General features: G+C 45.3%; 1 protein-coding gene across 1 annotated transcript in view; it reads left to right on the top strand.

Annotated features, from left to right (window-relative positions):
* Positions 1–4,639: 4,639 nt before the first annotated feature.
* Positions 4,640–19,742, top strand: part of dchs1b (dachsous cadherin-related 1b) — a 77,257-nt gene continuing 62,154 nt past the window's right edge. The window contains exons 1-4 of the mRNA XM_071902818.2: positions 4,640–4,732; positions 7,545–8,252; positions 8,375–8,572; positions 8,992–9,765. Of these exons, the coding sequence (XP_071758919.1) occupies positions 4,640–4,732; positions 7,545–8,252; positions 8,375–8,572; positions 8,992–9,765 (1,773 nt within the window). The remainder of the gene's footprint in view (positions 4,733–7,544; positions 8,253–8,374; positions 8,573–8,991; positions 9,766–19,742) is intronic.

The following is a 19,742-nucleotide window of genomic DNA, read 5'->3' as shown; positions in this document are numbered from 1 at the left end:
GCCCAAACACACTGTTTCTCCGGTGAGGTAATAGTGTCTGACAGAGCGTCATGGGCAGGGTTCGGCTCTGCTTTTTGCCCTAGTGGGATATTAAACATGGCCTGATGGGGAGGGGGCGATGACTGATGGTCAATGGCAGCTGCTGCTTCACCTTCAGGGGTATCGCTCTGCCCCTCCACCCCCACCCACACAAAGACACACACTCACACACACACACACACCCCAAATCTCCCATAGACCATCCTCTTTGGCATCCTTCCTTTGCCTCCTCCTCCTAGTTTTTGTCTTGTTTTATGATTTCGCTCTTTCTTGTTCTCTTGCTCGATAAATCCTCTTTCTTGCTGTCTTTCTCTCTCACTCTCTCTCTCTCAAACACATGCACACATACACACACACACACACACACACACACACACGCACACATTCACTTGGCAGTGTGGCCTTGCGGGCTAAGAGGTTACTGAATCACCTCCGGCTGGGTTTTCTCTCGCTCTCTGGCTTTGCTGATAGTCCAGAGGGGACGTATTATTTATCTAGTCGTGTGTGTGTGAGTGTGTGCCTGTGTGCGAGCTTATGTGTGTCTGTGTGTGTGTGTGTGTGTGTGTGTGTGTCGGGCCTCACTCAGACTGCGTTTACTACTTCATGTTTCTTCCCCTGTCACTGTTGCTATGTTTTTTAGGGAAACCTCATTCAGTATCAAACTTTTCTTTTTCATCCCTAGTTCCATTTCTTCCTTTGCTCTTTCCATCAATGTCTGTCTCATTCTCTTTCCCCTTCTGGCCTGGTCGGGCAGTGAAATCTAGGACGTTTTGTCACAGGGGATGCGGTGCAGTGTGTGTCTGTGTTTCAGCGTGTGAGTCTGTGTGTGGGTAAATAAACAAATCTGAGTCATCAAACCAGCTTTGAATTGTCATGCTCCTGCTACAGAGTTTCAGAGACTTCAGCAGTTGTTTTTCCCCAGCTAATATCCCCATGGAGCCGAATAGGAGCGTCAGCAAGGAGAAACAAAAATTAAAGTTTTAACATGCCTATCTCAAAGTTCTGTTGCGGCGGCATGGTGATTTGAGACTGATTTGACAACTTCAACCTTTATTTATTCACAGGAGCCAGTCATGTACGTCATACTGCTACAGAATAAATTAGAGCCAAGTGTAGCTACTGAATTCTCATATTCATTCAAATGCAAAAAGGCTTGGAAGAGCTCCTGAAAATTAGATATAAACGGTCAGGCTTGCATACTAAGAATGGGACTACATATTAAAAATGACTAATTTACTGAATAATATCTAAAATACCTTTAGCCCTTCAAGTGGGGAAACAATGTACAACATGGGATGATCATATTTGGCTGAGAATACCTTCAAATTAAAGCTAAAAGTCTGCACTTTAACATCTTAACATTTTCATCGCAGCGCAGCGCAGCGCATTGCATGGCATCAAATCACATCGCATTGTATCGTATCATATCGTATCGTATCGTATCTCTGAGGTATAGTGTAGTGTCTGCTTGGAGTATATTCTATTCTATTCTATTCTACCCTACAAAATAGACTGAAAACAGTAATATTAAAATGAAGTGTGGATTTGAACCTAATACCCTCAGTCGCAGTAAGATCCTGGCATAGAGGCTTGGTCTCAGTGTGAACTCGCTGCAGCACACAGACGAGGCCCCCGCTCACCCTCTGCTGCCTCACTGATGTCACTGACATCGGTATTTATGAAGGAAATATGCAATAAAATAAAGCTCTAGAGCGACATTTCATGGCCACAGTTAAAAACAAGGGCTTTCACAAAAGTTGAAGTAAACTAGGGATTCTGTTGCAGTGCGGTTCCTATGTACCAGAGTTTATAATCGCTGGTAATTGCCAGGTTTTGGATTGTAACAATTCTAAAAGAAATGAAAAGATTAAAAATAATGATCAGAATCGAAAAAAGCCCCCCCAAAAAACAATAAAACAGATGCTTTATTTTAAGCCATGTGATTGTTGTTAAGTTCGATGAAATCATGACTGGATTAGTTGACCCTCTGCATTAGCTCATTCAATGGAGTTACAGCTATGATGAGGGAACTTTAAAACAGTAGCAGACACTAAGCCAAGGAACTGGCACTCACTTTCATATCACTTCATCATAATTAATTCAAAGTTCTATTTTCAACCAATCACAAGGCTGTTTCTACCAAGCTCCACCAACCAGAGAGAGGTTGCAGTTCCACTGGCTGTGAGAGCTTTTAGGGCCTGCAGTCTCCCCCTGGGTTGTGTGACACAGCCATGAACTCTTTTGAGTGTGGAGCAGTATTAATATTGAGTGTGTTTTAGTGCGGCGTGTGCATGTATATTTCAGTGAGTGTGCAGCCATGCAGACGGTGGCCGTCTGGGTCTCTGAGAGGTTGTGAAGTTTCTGCGGTGCCGCGATATTTGAGAATCACCGGATCAGGGTCAATTCCACTTTAATTGAGTCAGTTATGGAAATAAATTGAAACCGATATCCATCTTCAGTATGGACTTTTAGACGGAGGAAAAGTAAAAGGGAGTTGAGGAAACACATGTATGCGTGTATAGATGGACACACACACACACAGACGCACAGCACTGGTGACAGCTGGGGATGGAAATGGGACGTCTATATCCAGAGATCTGGGGAAAGGGAACACAAGGGGAGACAGGGGTCACAGTCGCCGTCCCCCCTAAACACACACTCACCCCAAACGCTGTGAAAACTGAGATGGGAAGCATTCCTCCATCCTCTACCCCCCGCCGGACTCTCAGCTCTCCCTGCCTCTCCTCACAAAGCTGTTTCCCCCTGCCTCACCACAACCTGACCCCGACCTTTCACACGCAGTAATTTGAAGATCTGGTGTTGCTCTGGGTAACCTGTAACAGTACACTTGCTAACTATTGTGAGGCACTGTCAAAACACATGAAGTTTAACTCTCTTAGCACTCAACTTCCATAATACAATACAGAATTTGCTTGTTTTTTGCACATATTTAAATGGCACCAAATCCAAAGTAATGCTGTTTCTTATACTGTGTAGCACATGTGCGATATGGATTGTATAAAACCGGTAGCGAGATGTGAAAGGTTTCTCCATAAATCAGATCATTGTAGTTCTTTTGAATATACTAAGGCAAGGTTTTATCCAGACCCTGTCTCTAAAGCAAGCATGTTTCTGATGTTAACTATTTCATTTTGACAACCCTCCCCCCTTTATTCTTTCCCCTGTCTGACTTTACTGTCAATCACAGGCTCTGGCCAGTGTTTGTTCTGGGTGACACAGAAACAGTTGCAGGGTCGAGTGACCGGGTGCCAAGTAGCTGCAGGCCATACCAGACTTCTCGACCGCTCATGGCAACCAGCATTTCCTCCTGCTTTAATAAGCGGTTCCATCAAAGCATAAGAAACATGGCTGAGATAGAGGCGGTATAGAATGGCCATTTTTACTCGGAGCTTCGTGACTTTGGGTCCTGTTTAGCTTGGCCACGGGTAGCTGTGGCGTGCCCAACTAGATCTGCTAAATCCATTAGAGGGGACGGACGGAAAGAGGAGGGGCGGACATAGGAGGGATAGGCAGATAGAGAGGTCCGTGTAGAACTGGCACTGCACAGGGGAGGCTATCCCTTACAATTGAGATATCACAGCACACACACACACACACACACACACACACACACGTACATACAGTCCAATCACTGCTCTAAACAGTCACATCCTATAGAACACACTATGGTTGCCTATTATATGGTAACAGCATTTAAAGTGGAGGCCCGTGTATTTGAGGCTTTGAGGCTTCGCGTCCAGCAGAGGCAGATTATGGGGGTGCAATGCCAGATATAATGTGGCTTAGACTGCATGGAGCCCTCCGGGGCTGTCCTGCCTGTCAGTGTGGTCGCACAGAGATGATGTCACTGCTCGCACGCACAGATGTTCCACAGACGGGCAAAGGCGCAGGCATGGAAAGACCCAGACAATATGCAGGCAGATTGAAAGTTATTTGCAGTATTTGACTTATTTGCTGTGATTTTTTTTTCCTTTTACATTTTAGATGCAATTAGAGCCACCCCATTGGATACAAACTAGGAACAAAGCATCATTAGTAGAATGTTATAAACAGCACCACTAGAGGGAGTGAATCAGATAGTCGTCTTTTACTACACCGGCCATCTGTTAAAGCCAGTATCCTTTCAACATGAGTTATATTTTAGTCCCTGCTCTCTTCATTCTTCACCAGCCCGTGTTTTCCAGAGTAAACACCACCAGTGTTGTACGGAGCGCGTCAAAGGGGAGATGATGTCATGCTGTGACTGCTCATCGACAGTGACAGATCACAGCCGGGCGATCCGTTCATCAATATAACCTTTCATTGACACAAAGCAATGAGGGAGGGGAGGGGAGGGGAGGACGCAAGCCATACGAAGACACACACACACACACACACATTGGAATACACCCTCTCTGACTCGGTAGTTCTCCCACACAGCTCAGCGGTCTCTATGGGCGAGGAAAGCCTTCCAGCCAAAGCAAACTGGCTAATCACTCCACAAAATATAGCTTGTCTATTGTGTCGCAAATCCACTCTTTCCATCGCTCTACTTTGTTCTCCTTCTTCCTGTACCCGCGGGGTTCTCTCCGGCTGCGTCATGGTACAGTACGCTATAGGTTCATTTCATCAGAGCGGGGCCTCCAAGGACTCCAAAGGCTCTGACTCCCAGATTCCCTGTAAGCCTCTCAACGTTAGGAGGGTTTCTCTCCATCATCTCATCCCTCTTTGTCTCTCCCAGACCCAAGCTTTCAACTTCTCTCTCTCTCTCTCTCTCTCTCTCTCTCTCTCTCTCTCTCTTTGCATAAACAAATGCATAGACAAGCAGACAGACAGTAGATAGACACACACACACAAATACGTTCACACACAGCACATAAACCAATGAAGAATGAATGAAAACAAAAGAATGGTGTGTGTGCTCTGCTGCATCTTAGCTCTTAGTTTCCCTCTTTGTGCAGCAACTGTCCAGAGCAGCCGTCTGGACCAGATGTAGGGGTCAGCGACCATAACAGCGGGGCCAGTATCAATGTCCCTCTCCCTGTCCCGACGGAGCTATAGACTTTATTAATCTCTCGTCCTCAGAGGCCTCATAATGTGGGTTAAACTACCGATGGAGGTCAGGGTTTGTGGAAAGACTGGGGGAGTTGAGGATTATAGGGAGAGGTTTCACTAGATGTGAAATTCTGTTTTGTATTAGCTTCAAGTATATTTGTGAGGATGCCCCTGCTGCACCGGACTGGTGCAGAATATCTATTGAAATGAATGGGATTGCACTCAAAGAAGAGAGTGTATTTCACCATTTAGTTTATTAGACAATAGACATAGTGAATATATTCTCACTGTCAAGTCCCATTCCATTTAATATGTGTTATCTATGAGAAAGTGGATGGTTCTGTTTAAATTGTCATCCTGGTAATAGCAGCCTTGAGAAGAAAGTTAGGATTCAGTGGGTCGTTTGCTGTCGATGTGGTTTTTGTGTGTGTGTGTGCATGTTTCAATAAATGTGCACATGCTGCAGCGCGAGCTCTCTCTCTCTCTCCCTATAGGTGGAAGACATTCCGAATGCTCACTCTCCAGATTATACGTGCGCTGGGGGAGTGCTTGTCTGGGCGAATAGGTCTGGCTAGCGAGGGCCAACACCCTCCACTGCCTACTAGCCTGCTGTCTGCTACTGCCTTTTGCCTCCCTGCACCACACATTTATAGTTCGTCTCCGTTGGAAGATATTTTGATATTTGTACAGAACAGCAGCTGGAGTTCTGTGCAAATGGCCCACATATGGTTCCCTAAAAAGAAACAGCTAATATTGGCAGGACTCATTGTATTCATTCTAGAGATTTTAGCTATTTATTTTGCGATCAACGGAGGAGACTGCCGTAAAACAGCATCCCTCTGGTCTCAAAGTGTGATGAATGAAATATGTCAGGGCTGGGTAGTTCTCCTTATCGCAGGATGTTTTTGAGAGTTATACGCTCGATCAATCTTTCCTTATAAATACTAGAGGAATATGCATAAACAAGTGTGGTCATTTTCAACATTATGTGAATAGTTGGTGACCTCATCAAGACGTAAATTTGTCCATCTATCTTGAGAAAGTTTATAGAGATCATAGAGGTTGAACTTGCCAGAACGTTTATGAGAGAATTTCCCAAAATGTTTTGGTACTGTGCGAAAGTATGTGTGCGGGACCTGGGTCAAATACCATTTGCAAATAATTATTAGTGTTTGTTTTAACTTGCTGGAAGTACCAGATGGTGGGGTTTACTGCAGGATAATTCAGACTGTGTCAGGTGAGTTTTAGATCAAAAGTTAGTTACAAAAGTAACTAAAAAGTAGTAAAAGTATACTAAATTAACATAAAATACTTGTGATTGTCTTTCTCACACTCAATGTGTTGTCCTGTGTGGCAAACCTACCCTTCTGGTACACCAAGCGGGTTAAAGCAAACACAAACATTTTTTTGCAAATAGCTTTTAATTTGTGCACAGTTCTGTGTATCTGTGTATGATTAGATGCAGTATAAAATTGAGGATGAGCTAGGGTTTGCATGAGAAGCATATTGTGTTTATGGAGGTGTGGCTCAGACTTTGGGGAACATGGAGACTACGCTTACAGTCTTACATGTCTGCTTCACTCCCCATAGAGACCTTGCTGAAGCAGCTATAGACTCACTTTCCCATGCATTCCGTGTGTGTGTGTGTGTGTGTGTGTGTGTGTGTGTGTAAACATTTGTTTTCATGATATGCCTTTTTATTACAGAGCTCTGTAAGGATTTTGATGCCCATTGCAGTATCTTTTAATGTGTTTCCCACAGGGTTTCACTCTGTGACCAATCTTGACACTTAAAAATGTTCTCACCCAGTGAACAAAATGTGTTACCCTTCAAATAAATATAGTTTATGATTCTGTCTTCAGTGTGGTTCAAGCCAGTGTGGATCCTGGACAGATTCAGAACTCCATTTGGGACTTGGTTTTCATGCTCTTTTTAAATCTTCCTTAAACCGGCTGAAGAGATTCCAAAACGTTATATATATACTTTGGGGGAAAAAAAATATTACCTGCTGTTCATCAGGCAATATCTTTAATATATAGAGGTTGCAGACTGTATAAGTGTTAGCACTTTGTCAAACTTAAGTTACCTATTCCCCTTTAAAAAGAGCAATTTATTTTACGTTTGTGCTATCAGTCATTCTGCAAGAGAGCAAGTGCATTTACCAACCAAACTGTTCAATTGTTCAAAACACATTATAAAATATATGTATACTTGTAGAAATAACAATTCATGTTAGCCCCTGGTTATTATCTTGTCAGCTGATATATTTTTTATATTTCTCTGTCTCTCTTCTCTCTTTATCCCAGGTGTAGCAGAGCCCAGCCATGCCGATAACAAGTAAAGGGTCAAGAAGGAGGGTCTGGGTCAGCGGACCCTGTGTGTGCTCAAGTCTCTGTCGACAGCAGCCAGTCCTGTTTTTCTGCGTTGTCCTTCTCCTCGTCCTGGTTCAGTCCACAGCTGTCCTCGGAGCGCTGGAGCTCCAGCTGGATGAGGAGCAGCCGGCAGGGACCATCGTCGGTGACATCAGCGCGGGTTTACCGCCCGGCATCACCGCCAGTCTTTACTTCATCTCTGACCATGAGGGAACGGGTGTCGGCAGCGACCTCAACATTGACGAGACCACGGGTATCATCACGACCGCCCGCCGTCTGGACCGCGAGCAGAGGGACCACTACAGCTTCATCGCCGTGACGATTGTGGGAGTCACTGTGGAGGTGTCGATCACGGTCAATGACATCAACGACCACGCACCGGTGTTCCCTAAGAAGAAAGCCGTCCTCAAGATCCCCGAGCAGACAGCTGTGGGAACGAGATTTTCCCTGGAGCCTGCGACGGACGCAGACAAGGACCAGCTGACCACCCAGGGCTACGCGATCCGAGAGGGCAACGTGGGCCAGGCCTTCAGGCTGGAGACCAAGAGAGCCGCCAACAAGGTGCTGTATCTGGACCTGGTGGTCAGCGGGCTGCTGGACAGGGAGAAACGCTCATCGTACAGCCTGGTCCTGGAGGCCTTTGATGGGGGCTCACCCAGACGGATGGGGTCCATGACGCTGGAAGTGACTGTGACCGACATCAACGATCACGCACCCGTTTTCAATCAGAGCAGATACCACGCCATTATCTCGGAAAGCCTGCCACAAGGAAGTAGCATACTACAGGTTAGTCTAATTGTGAATCATTATTAATCACTCAATAATAGCTCTTCCATCTATAAATGATGTATATTTTTTCTGTAAATCCAGACTTATCAATGCAATCCATCATTTCAATGCCCTTGCAGGTGTTTGCAACAGATGCAGATGAGGGGGATAATGGTCTGGTTCTGTATGAAATCAACCGGCGTCAGAGCGACCCCGACCGCTACTTCGTCATGGACATCAAGTCAGGTGTCATCACTCTGAACAGGCCGCTGGACTATGAGCTGAAGAGGGTCCATGAACTGGTGGTTCAGGCCAGGGATAACGCCAGCCATCCTGAGGTAAAATACATGTTGCATCATGGCTACTCTTTACAGTGCATGAAGAGAAAAGCGCTGTACATTTTAATTATGTTATACAAAGAAGAAGTACAAAGAAAATTAGAATCCTTTGTTACAGTGATGATTCAATTTGATTTGAGTTACGGCCATTGTAAAGAGGTAACATTAATTATCGCTGTGGTGAAAACCTTGTATCTCCAAAATGTTAACTCTTCAGGAACTTAGAGAAAGAGGTTTGTTTTTAGCTTGACAACCATGTATTTTGCAGTTTATCTGATTGGTTTTGAAAAGGCTTCATGAACCCAAGAGTTGTAGAACCCCTAGAGGAATGTAATTCTTCAATTGAAGTTGAAACATGAAAATCACTAAAACATGGTTTTTACTCGACAGTGACGTTATGCTACATAATTATTTTGCAGGTGACCAATGCGTTTGTGACTATCCATGTCCGTGACTTCAATGACAACCAGCCCACCATGACCATCATCTTCCTCAGTGAGGACGGCTCTCCCAGGATCTCGGAGGGGGCCCAACCGGGCCAGTACGTAGCTCGGATATCTGTCACCGACCCAGACTACGGAGAGTACGCCAACGTGAACGTGTCTCTAGAGGGGGGTGATGGGAAGTTTGCCCTCACGACCAAGGACAGCATCATCTACCTGATTTATGTAGACCAGGTCTTGGACAGAGAGGAGCGGGACTCGTATGATCTGCGGGTGATGGCCACAGACTCGGGCACCCCTCCCCTTAGGGCGGAGTCGTCCTTCACCATCCAGGTGACCGATGTCAACGACAACCCCCCTCTGTTCGACCAGCAGGCCTACAGACAGACAATTCCCGAAGTTGTATACCCAGGCTCCTTTGTACTCCAAGTGACTGCCAGGGACAAGGACCAGGGCCCCAATGGGGACGTCCGATACAGCCTCCTCAAAGCCAAAAACACTCACTCTGATTGGTTCTCCATCGACCCGGTAACGGGGATCATTACCACAGCGACCGCTCTGGATTTTGAATCGGAGCCAGCACCGAGTGTGACGGTCGTTGCCACGGACAACGGCCGGCCGCCACTGTCATCCACAGCGAAGGTGGACATCGTGCTCCAGGATGTTAACGATAACATGCCTGTGTTCTCCAGCAATTTCTACAATGCCTCCATCAAGGAAAACACCCCAGCTGGGACCTGCTTCTTAGAGGTAGGAGCAACCTTACAGAATAAAGCTTTCTCTGTAACTCTCTGCCTCTCTCTCCCTCCTTTAATCTCTCACTCCCTTTATCTTTCCCCTTTTCTCTGTCTCCTCTCTCTTCTTCTTTTTTTGGCAGGGGAACTGCCTTATTTAATTCTCATGGTGCTCAATCTTGAAGCCTGTTGGCCACAACACTATTGTCCTACTTCTGCAGCCAAAAGCGAACATTCACTGTCTCCCTCATCCTCTCATCTCTTCATTGACTCCCTCTCTTTTCACTCACACCCTCCCCTTAAGCCCTCTCTGATTACTCCCCTGGCAAATGCCTGATTTCTACATCAATATAAATGAGTCTGGAAATCAAAGTCATGTCTGAAGTGAAAAGCAGCCTCAGTCATATTTCAAATGAGGATGGTGCACTTGGAAGTGCTGACACGTCGTGATGTGATTCATAAAAACTGGGCTATGAGAAGTGAGGCGCAGCCATGCAACGTGTTCATTTAGGGGGAAAAAAGAGATTTATAAAGGTAGGAGAGAAAAACAGAGAGAGAGAGAGACGGGGAGGGAGAGTTCACCTGCATTCCTGAAGCTACTGTAAGGAGATTTACTCTGGTACGCTGGTATGTCCTCTCTCTCACCTCGTAGGGTTCCCATGGCAACCGAGCCAGCAGCATAGGGTGAGCCCTCAGTATCGGCATGCTATATCATGGCAGCCTGGCTGTCTTGCTTTCATCTTATTTCCAGCAGCTCTTATGTATAAGGAGGACCTCTCTTGAGAAATGAAAAGCATGACTGGCTGTTTGTCTTCCAACAAGGTTTTATATAGCCACCATGCACCGTTTACGGCAACTGTTTTTACAGGTTGTTTTTACCCCTTCTGCTGTGGAGGGGACGAGAAGAAAAAGGCACATTTCCGTCTCTCAGCTTTTTCAATAATGGCTTCTGCTGGAACTTCAAAGCATAGCAGTCACAATAAAAGCCTGTGGACCCAAAAACGCGTACCAGCCGAACTGGGTTTAGATAAATAGTTAAATTCCACGTTGTTGCAGGTTCATTTAACATGTATTTGGAGAGGGTTGGTGGTTGGTGCTCTGTGGAATCTGGCATATGGGCCTGCTCCTGAGGGAAGACAGGAGAGGAGGGAAGAAAGGGAATGGCAGAGAAGAGGAGAGACATGAGATGCAAATGAAATAAAAATGCGAAGGAAGAGAGAAGGACTGAGGCACAGAAGAAGTGAGAAAGTATGGTTAGATAAGGTCGGGATGTGGATAAATCCAGTTTTAAGATGATGCATTTCTAAAGTGTCTTTAGAATCACATGTACAGTGTGTCTGTTGCTGAATTATTGAACCGAGTAATTTGCTCCTAATTAGGCTGCTCTGTTGAATCCCTCCATCCCCGACCGAAGAAACGAACCCCCCGGACCTCGATTCCAGTTGTTGCAACAGTTGTAATCAACTGTTAGTCGTCCTTCTAATCCTAGCCAGCAGTTATTCTGGCTCTCCATGCAGGCCTAATCCCATGCCAGACATCACGGGTGGTTTTGCAGTATGCCAGAGTGAGTGAATAAGGCTTGATTTGCTCATTCCGGCACGTTCCTCAAGGCTCGGCTGGACCGAGCCAAGATTCTCCGGGTGAAAGTCGCCCCACAGGGGGTACGATTTGCGGGATAACGGTAGTTAGAGTGGACTTTTTCTGGGCCAGTGCAATACGTGGCCATTTGGATAGCATACACAAATGATGTTAGAACTGACATCATTAGGCTAATGGATGTCATTGCAGATTTGTTCTGTACTTTTTCCAGCTGCCTGCCAACCAACTGTCGAGACTTTGGAGCTGAGTGGTTTGGTATTTTTTACGCTGTGGATATTGGATAGCAAACTTAATATCCTCGCTTGAAGCTGTCCTGTTATTTCGGAAAATAAAATTCTGACATATGAAAATGACAGTAAAATGATTTTCAAAATAGTGATAAATTAAAGAATTTGGTCAACTGCTCCAGTAGTTGACATTTTCGTGTGATGTGACTTGGCACCAGGACTCGGGGCGTGGGGTTTTGCCACGTTCCTCACAGCCTGGAGAAGAAGGAAGGATGCTTTCAGAATTGTACCAACATTTACAATAGATGACTGCCTGTAATAGCCTTTTTGATTTATTATTCTGGCTTGGCTAGATGTTGAATCTTTGGGAGATTGTCTGTTAAAGTCAGGGAAAAGCCAGCAAAAATTTCATATCATGTATACAAAGAAAATGTGTTATCAGGAGGAGAGTGTGAGAGAATGGGATACAGAGGCAGAGGTAAGGAGTTTCTCTCTCTTTTCTGCCAAAACTAGTTGGCAGAAGTTCCAGCCTCTGTCTCTCTCTCTCTCCCTGTCTGTCTCTCTCTCTGTCTGTCTCTCTCTCTTTGTCTCCATCTCTCTGTCTGTCTGTCTCCCGCTCGCTCTCTGTCTCTTCTGCTATCCCTCTCAATAATTCTTTCTCTCTTATTTGGTCTGTTTCTCTGTTTGTCTCCCTGTATATGCCTGTATATATTTTTTCTCACTCTCTCTCTCTCTCTCTCTCTCTCTCTCACACACACACACACACACACACACACACACACAGTGATGTGTAGTGTGTAGGAAGCTGCTTATCAGTGAGGCCACTATAGTAATCTGTAATGTGCTGCACTGTTTACGTAGCCACGACACAAAGGAGTTATTTATTTCTTGGTTTCCCTGCTTTCCACTTCCTTCGCTTCCTTTAAGTATTTCCCAGGCAGTAGAGGTGACGGTGCCTCTGTGTTGTGTGTGTGTGTGTGTGTGTGTGTGTGTATGTGTGTGTATGAGTGTGTTTGTGTGCACATGTGATTCAGGTTCATATCCTGCGATGGTAGGGGTCATGAGAATGCCGTGAATTGGGGCATTTGAGAACTGACAAGCATAGCACACAATCAAAATCTCATCAGCCACACTTGGGCTCTATTTCTATTTCTCCACACTAAAGGCTCTATTTGTTCCTGTCTGCAATCCTCTTTTTAATCTCTATCTGATGAAGTGTCAGACCTGGTTACATGTGATGAGTTTCATTTAGGAGTGGAGCGTGTGCATGACCTAATGACATACAGACTTTTTTAATCTAAAAAGGGTGTGTGAAAAATTGCTATGAAAAAGCTTACCATCATGAACAAGTGCATTTCTACTTTTTAGAGGAATCTGTTTGCTTGACCTATTGCTTTGATATTAATACGCAGCATTTAATACAGTCTGCAGGCCTCCGTACCGCCCAAATGCAAAATCAGATTTAGGCCTAACTGGTTCAGACTTTCGCATCCATCTGGATTCATATCCAAGCCCAAGTTTGTCTGATCTGTGCGATGCCTGTTTGAATGAGTGGTAATGCCATCGAGTTGACATGATTACATTCAGGTTTGCAGCTCTGTCTCTTAGCTTTAATCTGTCTTTCTCAGAGACTAGGCCTAAGCGTCTTTTCCTTCCTGTGTGGGTCGTGCCTTGGCGGGTTTCTGTCAAATCCAATGACATGCTCACTTCCAGCATGACCTGACCGCCGGGAAGCCATCGCTGATCTTGCTAGCAGTGACATGCATGCACTTTGCCAAGGCTGAAATGCACTTCAGACAAACATTGGCAGATGAGCTGCGGGGCTGGAGAAGAACTCTGAACTGAAAATGAAGTCAAATCGATTGGAAGAGGATTGGAAACACCACATATCCTTTTGTCTGTGGACTTCAGAGATTTTCAAAAAAAGAGAACACAGATAGAGTAAAGGAGTAGAGAACAAGAAAGCAAGAGGGAAAGCAAGACGATGAGAGAGACCGCCTGTGTACATTCACACCAGTGGTTGTGTATGTGCGTGCCTGCGTGTCATACATCTGTGTGTGTGTGTGTACTGTACTTGTGTACGTTGCCGAAGCCAAGTCCTCGCTTCCAGCAGGTGATGCATCTCCCCTGTGATGTTCAGCATGTGTTTTCCTGGTCAGGCCTGTTAAACAGCCCTCAATCATCTGGACAGACACACAGATGTGCTCAGCTGAGCGACGGAGAGCGGTTTGTTGGTAGCGTACAGGCTGATTCTTCGCTTTAAAAGTGACTGACTGTGAGAAACAAAAAGAAATAAGCGGAGGATGTGCTGAAAGTATGTAAGAAAATAGCTAGAGAGGCAGTTGAAAGAGCGAGGGAGTGGGGGGGAAAAATGAGATAGTCACAGAAGAAAATGCGTGCAGTGTGCTGTGAAAGCGACTGAAATAGAGTGAAAGTAAAAGAGAGGAGACAGGTTTCTTTTAACAGGTGCAGTTAGTCCGCCTCAACTTCCCGCAAAACCGCTTAAATAAACAGAGTGCGTCTGTCTGTGAGAGCAATCAGCCCTCGTGGTGTGAAGTCCAGCGTTCAAAAAAAAGATCCGAGGACCCCGAGGCCAAAGTCTATAAGAGCCTATAAGGAAAGACTAATCATATTTAAAACAAACACGCAGACACACCCACCCACACACACACACACACACACACTGAGACTAATCACATTCGATAAACCCACAGCACCAGAGACATATGGTGACGCGCTGAAAGCAGGAAGCTGTTCGGCTACAGCTTCCTGTAACACTGGACCCAGTCTCCCGCTGGTGTCGCGCTGAATCCGACCCCCGCGGAAACCGGAGCCAGACCACAGCTTCCACTTTGGAGCTCGCACGCTCTCCTCCAGCCCAGAACTCAAAACACACACACTCTGGTTTTATATTAAGCTTGAAAATGTGAAGGGGGGAAGATGAAGTTTATTATCCTGCTCGATGTCTCCCCTCCTCTTCTTCCTACAGTGGCAGTCGTGTGTTAATACTTACGCTGTCTAGACCCCGCCTTGTGTGTTTTAATGAATCTGTCAGTCTGTTTAATTTGCCAGGATCAATAGCTCTATAGGGAACGGCTGCAGGTTGGAGCTATCGCTGTCACCGCATGCCTCTGTTGCATCTCTAACAGGTGATCAGCGAAGACAAATGGCTGGGTTCACACACACACACACACACACACACACACACACAGACACTGGAGAGATTGAAAATTCGGGGAATCGTTCAGGCTGTTAACAGCTGGCCCCTGTTCTTACACGCTTACTTGCTCTCTCGTTCTCAACTTCTAGTCTATTTCTCTCACTGACTCACACACACTCACACACACACACACACACACACTCACACACACACACACACACACACACACACACACACACATGGATCTCTCAGCTGCCAGTGCTGTTGACAGGATGTGTGTGACGAGGGATCAGGATGGTGTGTCTGCTATGCGAAGTATTCTCATAACATCTATCAACACTCACTGTGAATTCATCACCTGTTTGCTACTGGAGGCTCAGATGCCATGAACAAAATCCATCTTGGTTTTTACTCTTAGACCCAGACCGAGGTTTCTTCATGTACCAGCGAGAGAAATGGAGGGCTTTATTGATTTATTAACATTGCGGTGAGAATCTCTTTCTTCCCACTAGAATATTCCCAGCAGCAGTCCGGTTCAAAATGTTAAAACTTTGTCATCCACATTTCTTTTTCCAGTGAGAAAAGATGGAGGGCTTTATTGATTTTTTAAGATTGTGGTCAGAATCTGTTTCTTCCCACTAGAATATTCCCAGTAGCAGTCTGGTTCAAAATGTTGAAACTTTGTCATCCACATTTCTTTGTCCAAAGGTGTCTTTTTCCAACCTTTTCTTCCTTTCTTTTTTCCCGAAAAGCCGTGGTTTGGTTCCATATCACTAGCTGTGGGCATATGCTGTGTTTTAAACCTATCAGAGTGTTCGTTCATGTGTGATCTGACTGGCTGATGCTTCTGTGGAGAGGATGGCCTCACGCCTCATTAAGCCCAATACCCTCTACCATATGGCAGTGAGGGGTTTTCTCTCTCTCTCTCTCTCTCTCTCTCTCTCTCTCTCTGTCTCTCTCTCTCTCCCTCTCTCTCTTCTCTTTGACTGCTTTCCATTCCATTTCTTCACCTCATCTGGTAGCGAGTACCTGTCTTTCCATTCTTAACTTTTTTACCTCATGTCTCACTTACCCTTGTGGCTGCTGCGGTGCTCTTCAATGCCAACAACTTTATCTTTTCCTCTGCTATTTAAAAGGAATCAATCCTCTAATCAGTAAGGCTGTTAAGTATGGAAACAATTTCTTTCTTTGTACTCGCTATAGCTCTGTGAAACAACAAACACTCCGTTGTATTCTCCTTTCTTGGTGCGGAGAATCAAACCCAAACATTCATATAAAGAAAGAAAGTTCCAGAATGACAATAAAATGTGTAGAAGTGTCAATAGTTTCTTTGCTCATCACTATGAAAAGGGCGTCAGATGGATGTAAACAGGAGACTTTACAGCTCAAATGCATATGTTGAGCTCGTGCATATCAACAGATTCATCTGCATAGCAGCAGAGAAGGCTTAGAGAAAAGAGAGCGACGAGCAGCAAAGCTTTTCCTCGGTGCAGAAGTTTCTTTCCGTCGGCTTTATCCAGAGTCTGCAGCTGACAGAATGGACAGATTCAGCTTCAGCACGAACACAGACGAGACAGCTCCCCGAGTCTGTCGAACACACACCGCTATCAAAGTGCTGCAGGCGCAGGATCCTCCATACCGTACACAGACAAAACTGTAGGCATGCACACACACAAACACACAAACACACATACTCTTTCTCTATCTGTCTCTTTCCCCTCCCTGCCTATCTCTCTATTCCGGCTCCTCTCCTGGGCTGCTTTTGTCTCCTTTTGTATTGTGTTTTCTTTTCAAACTTATCTGCTGTCCAGACGTCTTCTCTATCTCTCTGTCTGGGCCTCCATTTTGTCACTGTCTCATCCCTCATTGATCGATTCCCCCCGCTCCCTCCTACACTGACTGGGGCTGGGGGGGGGGGAGACAAGTGAAATCAACTCACTCAAACACATACACACGCGCATCACACTCGAATGCATGCAACGCACGCACGCAAGCAGCAGGTGATCCTGAGGCCCTCGGCAGTTCATTAGGTCACACTAATCTAATTTCATGACACATTGGGCTAAGTTGGTGTAAATTAGTATGCTTCCTGTGTTTCTGTAGATTGTATTTGCTTTTGGAGGGGCTCTGCAGTTTGGGACAGCAGGTGGTCGATAAGTTAGGGGTGAAGGGCCCTAGAAGTGCTTGTTTCCCAGTGTATCAGATTCTGTCATTTGGGCTTTCCAGAGAAGTATATATTAGATTTGAGGTCACCGTGGGGTCCGAGCGAGAGGCCTCTCTCTGTGTCGAGCTTGAGTTTGTGTTGTAGTGTGCCGAAAGATTTGAATGATTTAACAAAATCGTTTTTTTCTTTGTGGTCTTTTTTATGTTCTGCTCCAGGGCATGGCTTCCAGTCGGTGTGTGTGTGTGTGTGTGTGTGTGTGTGTGTGTGTGTGTGTATTCGTCTGTGTGCGTGCCGCAGCACCAGTCCTGGAGCTGTTATCTGGCTGACTCTGCTCCTCTGGTGTTGTGTCTGTGTCCCAGCTCTCTCCGCACTATTTATTTTCCTCTCGGGGGTCAAAGACAGTGCAGATACGGATATTTGTTTTCTTTAATGAATCATCCATTTAATCATCTCACTTGTCCTCTTCCCTCATCTCACCTCACCTCAGGAGCTCAGACGTAGAGAGATGCCGAGAGAGACAGTGGGACAGAGGCGGCGAGAGAAGAAGAAGAGAGAGAAGCGTTAGCATTCCAAATCTAGCCCTGCATTTTCTAAGCCAAAAGACACAGTGTTAAACAATACTGCTGATCTGGCCTGGTCCACATGAGATCACAGGAATGGCACTGACTTACAAAAAGCATTTTATATTCAATATGGTCCCCATCACGTCTCCCGCTTTCTTTACATCTCCCAGATGCATTTCTTTCATGCGTGCACCTCATATTGTCTTTTCTTTGGACTTCAGGTTTTATAAGGATAGTTCTCACCACGGGATGTCTATTAAAGGTTAGAACAACACCAGAAAGAGCGAAAGAAAGTTTCCACTCTCCCAGACTGGAATCTTTTTACGAGAGAATCCCTTACTACTTCCCACCTGCCCGCGCTAACCTCTACTACTCCCTCCGCCTCCCGCTGCCTTGATCGCTGTCTGGTGTTCCTGAAGGCTGTTGACTCACGCTGTGTCCCTCTGCACACACACGCGCGCTTGCGATTAGATGACATTTGATGTATTTGAAAAGTTAAAATACAGTAAGTAATGCATTAAGTAGTTAATGCATGTGCAGAGAAGAAAAGAAGCACAGGATGAAACTGGGACATAACCCTCAAGGATAAAACCACAGAAACGCCGGAGACTTATTTCCACTGTGGCCCTCCGTGCATGTGTGTGTTTGTGTGTGTATGTGTGTGTGTGTGTGTGTGTGTTTGTGGTTGCTGGCTGCGGTCTTTAAGACAGCGTTGGACGGGCTGCAGGAGTGGAAATAACTTTTCTGTTTGCATGGGCAACTGCTGTGATTTGTTTCGATGAACTGTAGAAATCCTGAACTGCGAGGGCGAGAGAGGGGGATGAATGAAAAATGTTAGCGAAAGAGTGATGACAAGGACAGGAGAGGTGATCAGAAAGGGGATAAAAAAAAAAGTTGGAGTGGAAGATCAGTCTAAACAAAAAACTTCTCTTGATTTATAGAGCCTGAGTCATAACGTTTTTCTCCACACCAAACTCCTTTCTTTCTCTGCAGTAAGTCCCATCTGCAGACATGGACTGGACGCTCCTCTAGCCTGCTGCACTCAGTGAACCCATCCAGGCAGAACAAGCAGGGTATTAATTTAATAAGCAGCCTTGAGAGGAGGTATAAACCTCAGTGTCTTTTTCATTTTAAAGTGTGCAGGACAACCAGCCCAGTGTGGGTTGGAGAGTTTTTAAAAGCTACCGCTCTGCGCTTATTGCCGACTCTCTTCTTTCCTTACTCTAACTGATACCTACTGGGCCACGGCCCGTTTCATCAATCATTTCAACACAAATAGCTACGATGATGTTTTGCATGCTGTGCGCACTCACCGAGTAATGTGTGAAAAGCTCCGTTGATATTTACACTAATAATATACCGACTTCTCGGTTTGTAGTCCATTAAGATTGGCTTCGATGATCCCTCTAATCTCTTGAGTTTAAACATTCTTGACAAGGTTTATAGATTTCTACTGTGGTCATTTCAGATTTCGCTTCTAGCCACTTTCGGCTACTTCAGGGTGGTCTGTCCTTTTCTGACCTACTGTACTCTAAGTCGTTATTAAAGAAAAGGGATTCTTCATCTCACCCGTCACCATACCATTCAGTATTCAGACCCTACAATTTGGACACACTTAAGCTCTCAGACAAGGTTTCCGAAAAAAAGTTTGTCTTCTTTTTTTTTTCTTTTATGGGAGCATGTCTTGCCGTTGGATCGCATATAAGGTGTTTGTCTTGGAGTTGTGCTAGAGCTCTAAGATGAATCTTTCTGACATGAAACAGTAGTGCCGGCGTGTTGCTGTAACCTCATGCTGAGTACATTTACAGGCATTTGGCCTGGGCAAAAGGTTTTGGCCTGGGTTAGGTAAATCGTCTGATTTGGCATATTTTCTGTCATTCTGTTGTAAGTGATTTAACTTTGAGGATTGGGATATGTCAGTTTTAATGTCAATTTAGGAGAACCAAAATCTTCTGGTGAATATGTGGCCCAAATTCTGCTCTGTGGTTTTGGACACAGATTTACTGTAGTTTAACACACTCCTGTCATACAGTACACTGTTTGGGAAGTCTAGGCATCAAAAGTTCTTTCTACTATTAGGATAAATCTGTATGGGTTTTAAAATAGCATGTCCGTCTCACAGGGTTCAGCAGTAAGAGTGCTGTTCAAGACAAATGCAGTGCCTGTGGGGGGAAAAGACAGGACAGGTGTCTGTTAAACACAGAACAGAATACTACTCAGCCTTGTGACAGAAGCCACGCTTTTCAAAATGACCCCCTCCCCCCCCCTACGGTCTATATA

This window comes from Centroberyx gerrardi, chromosome 11 (genome assembly GCF_048128805.1).
Source record: "Centroberyx gerrardi isolate f3 chromosome 11, fCenGer3.hap1.cur.20231027, whole genome shotgun sequence".
Lineage (NCBI taxonomy): Eukaryota > Metazoa > Chordata > Actinopteri > Beryciformes > Berycidae > Centroberyx > Centroberyx gerrardi.
This window is presented reverse-complemented; position numbering and strand designations above follow the sequence as displayed.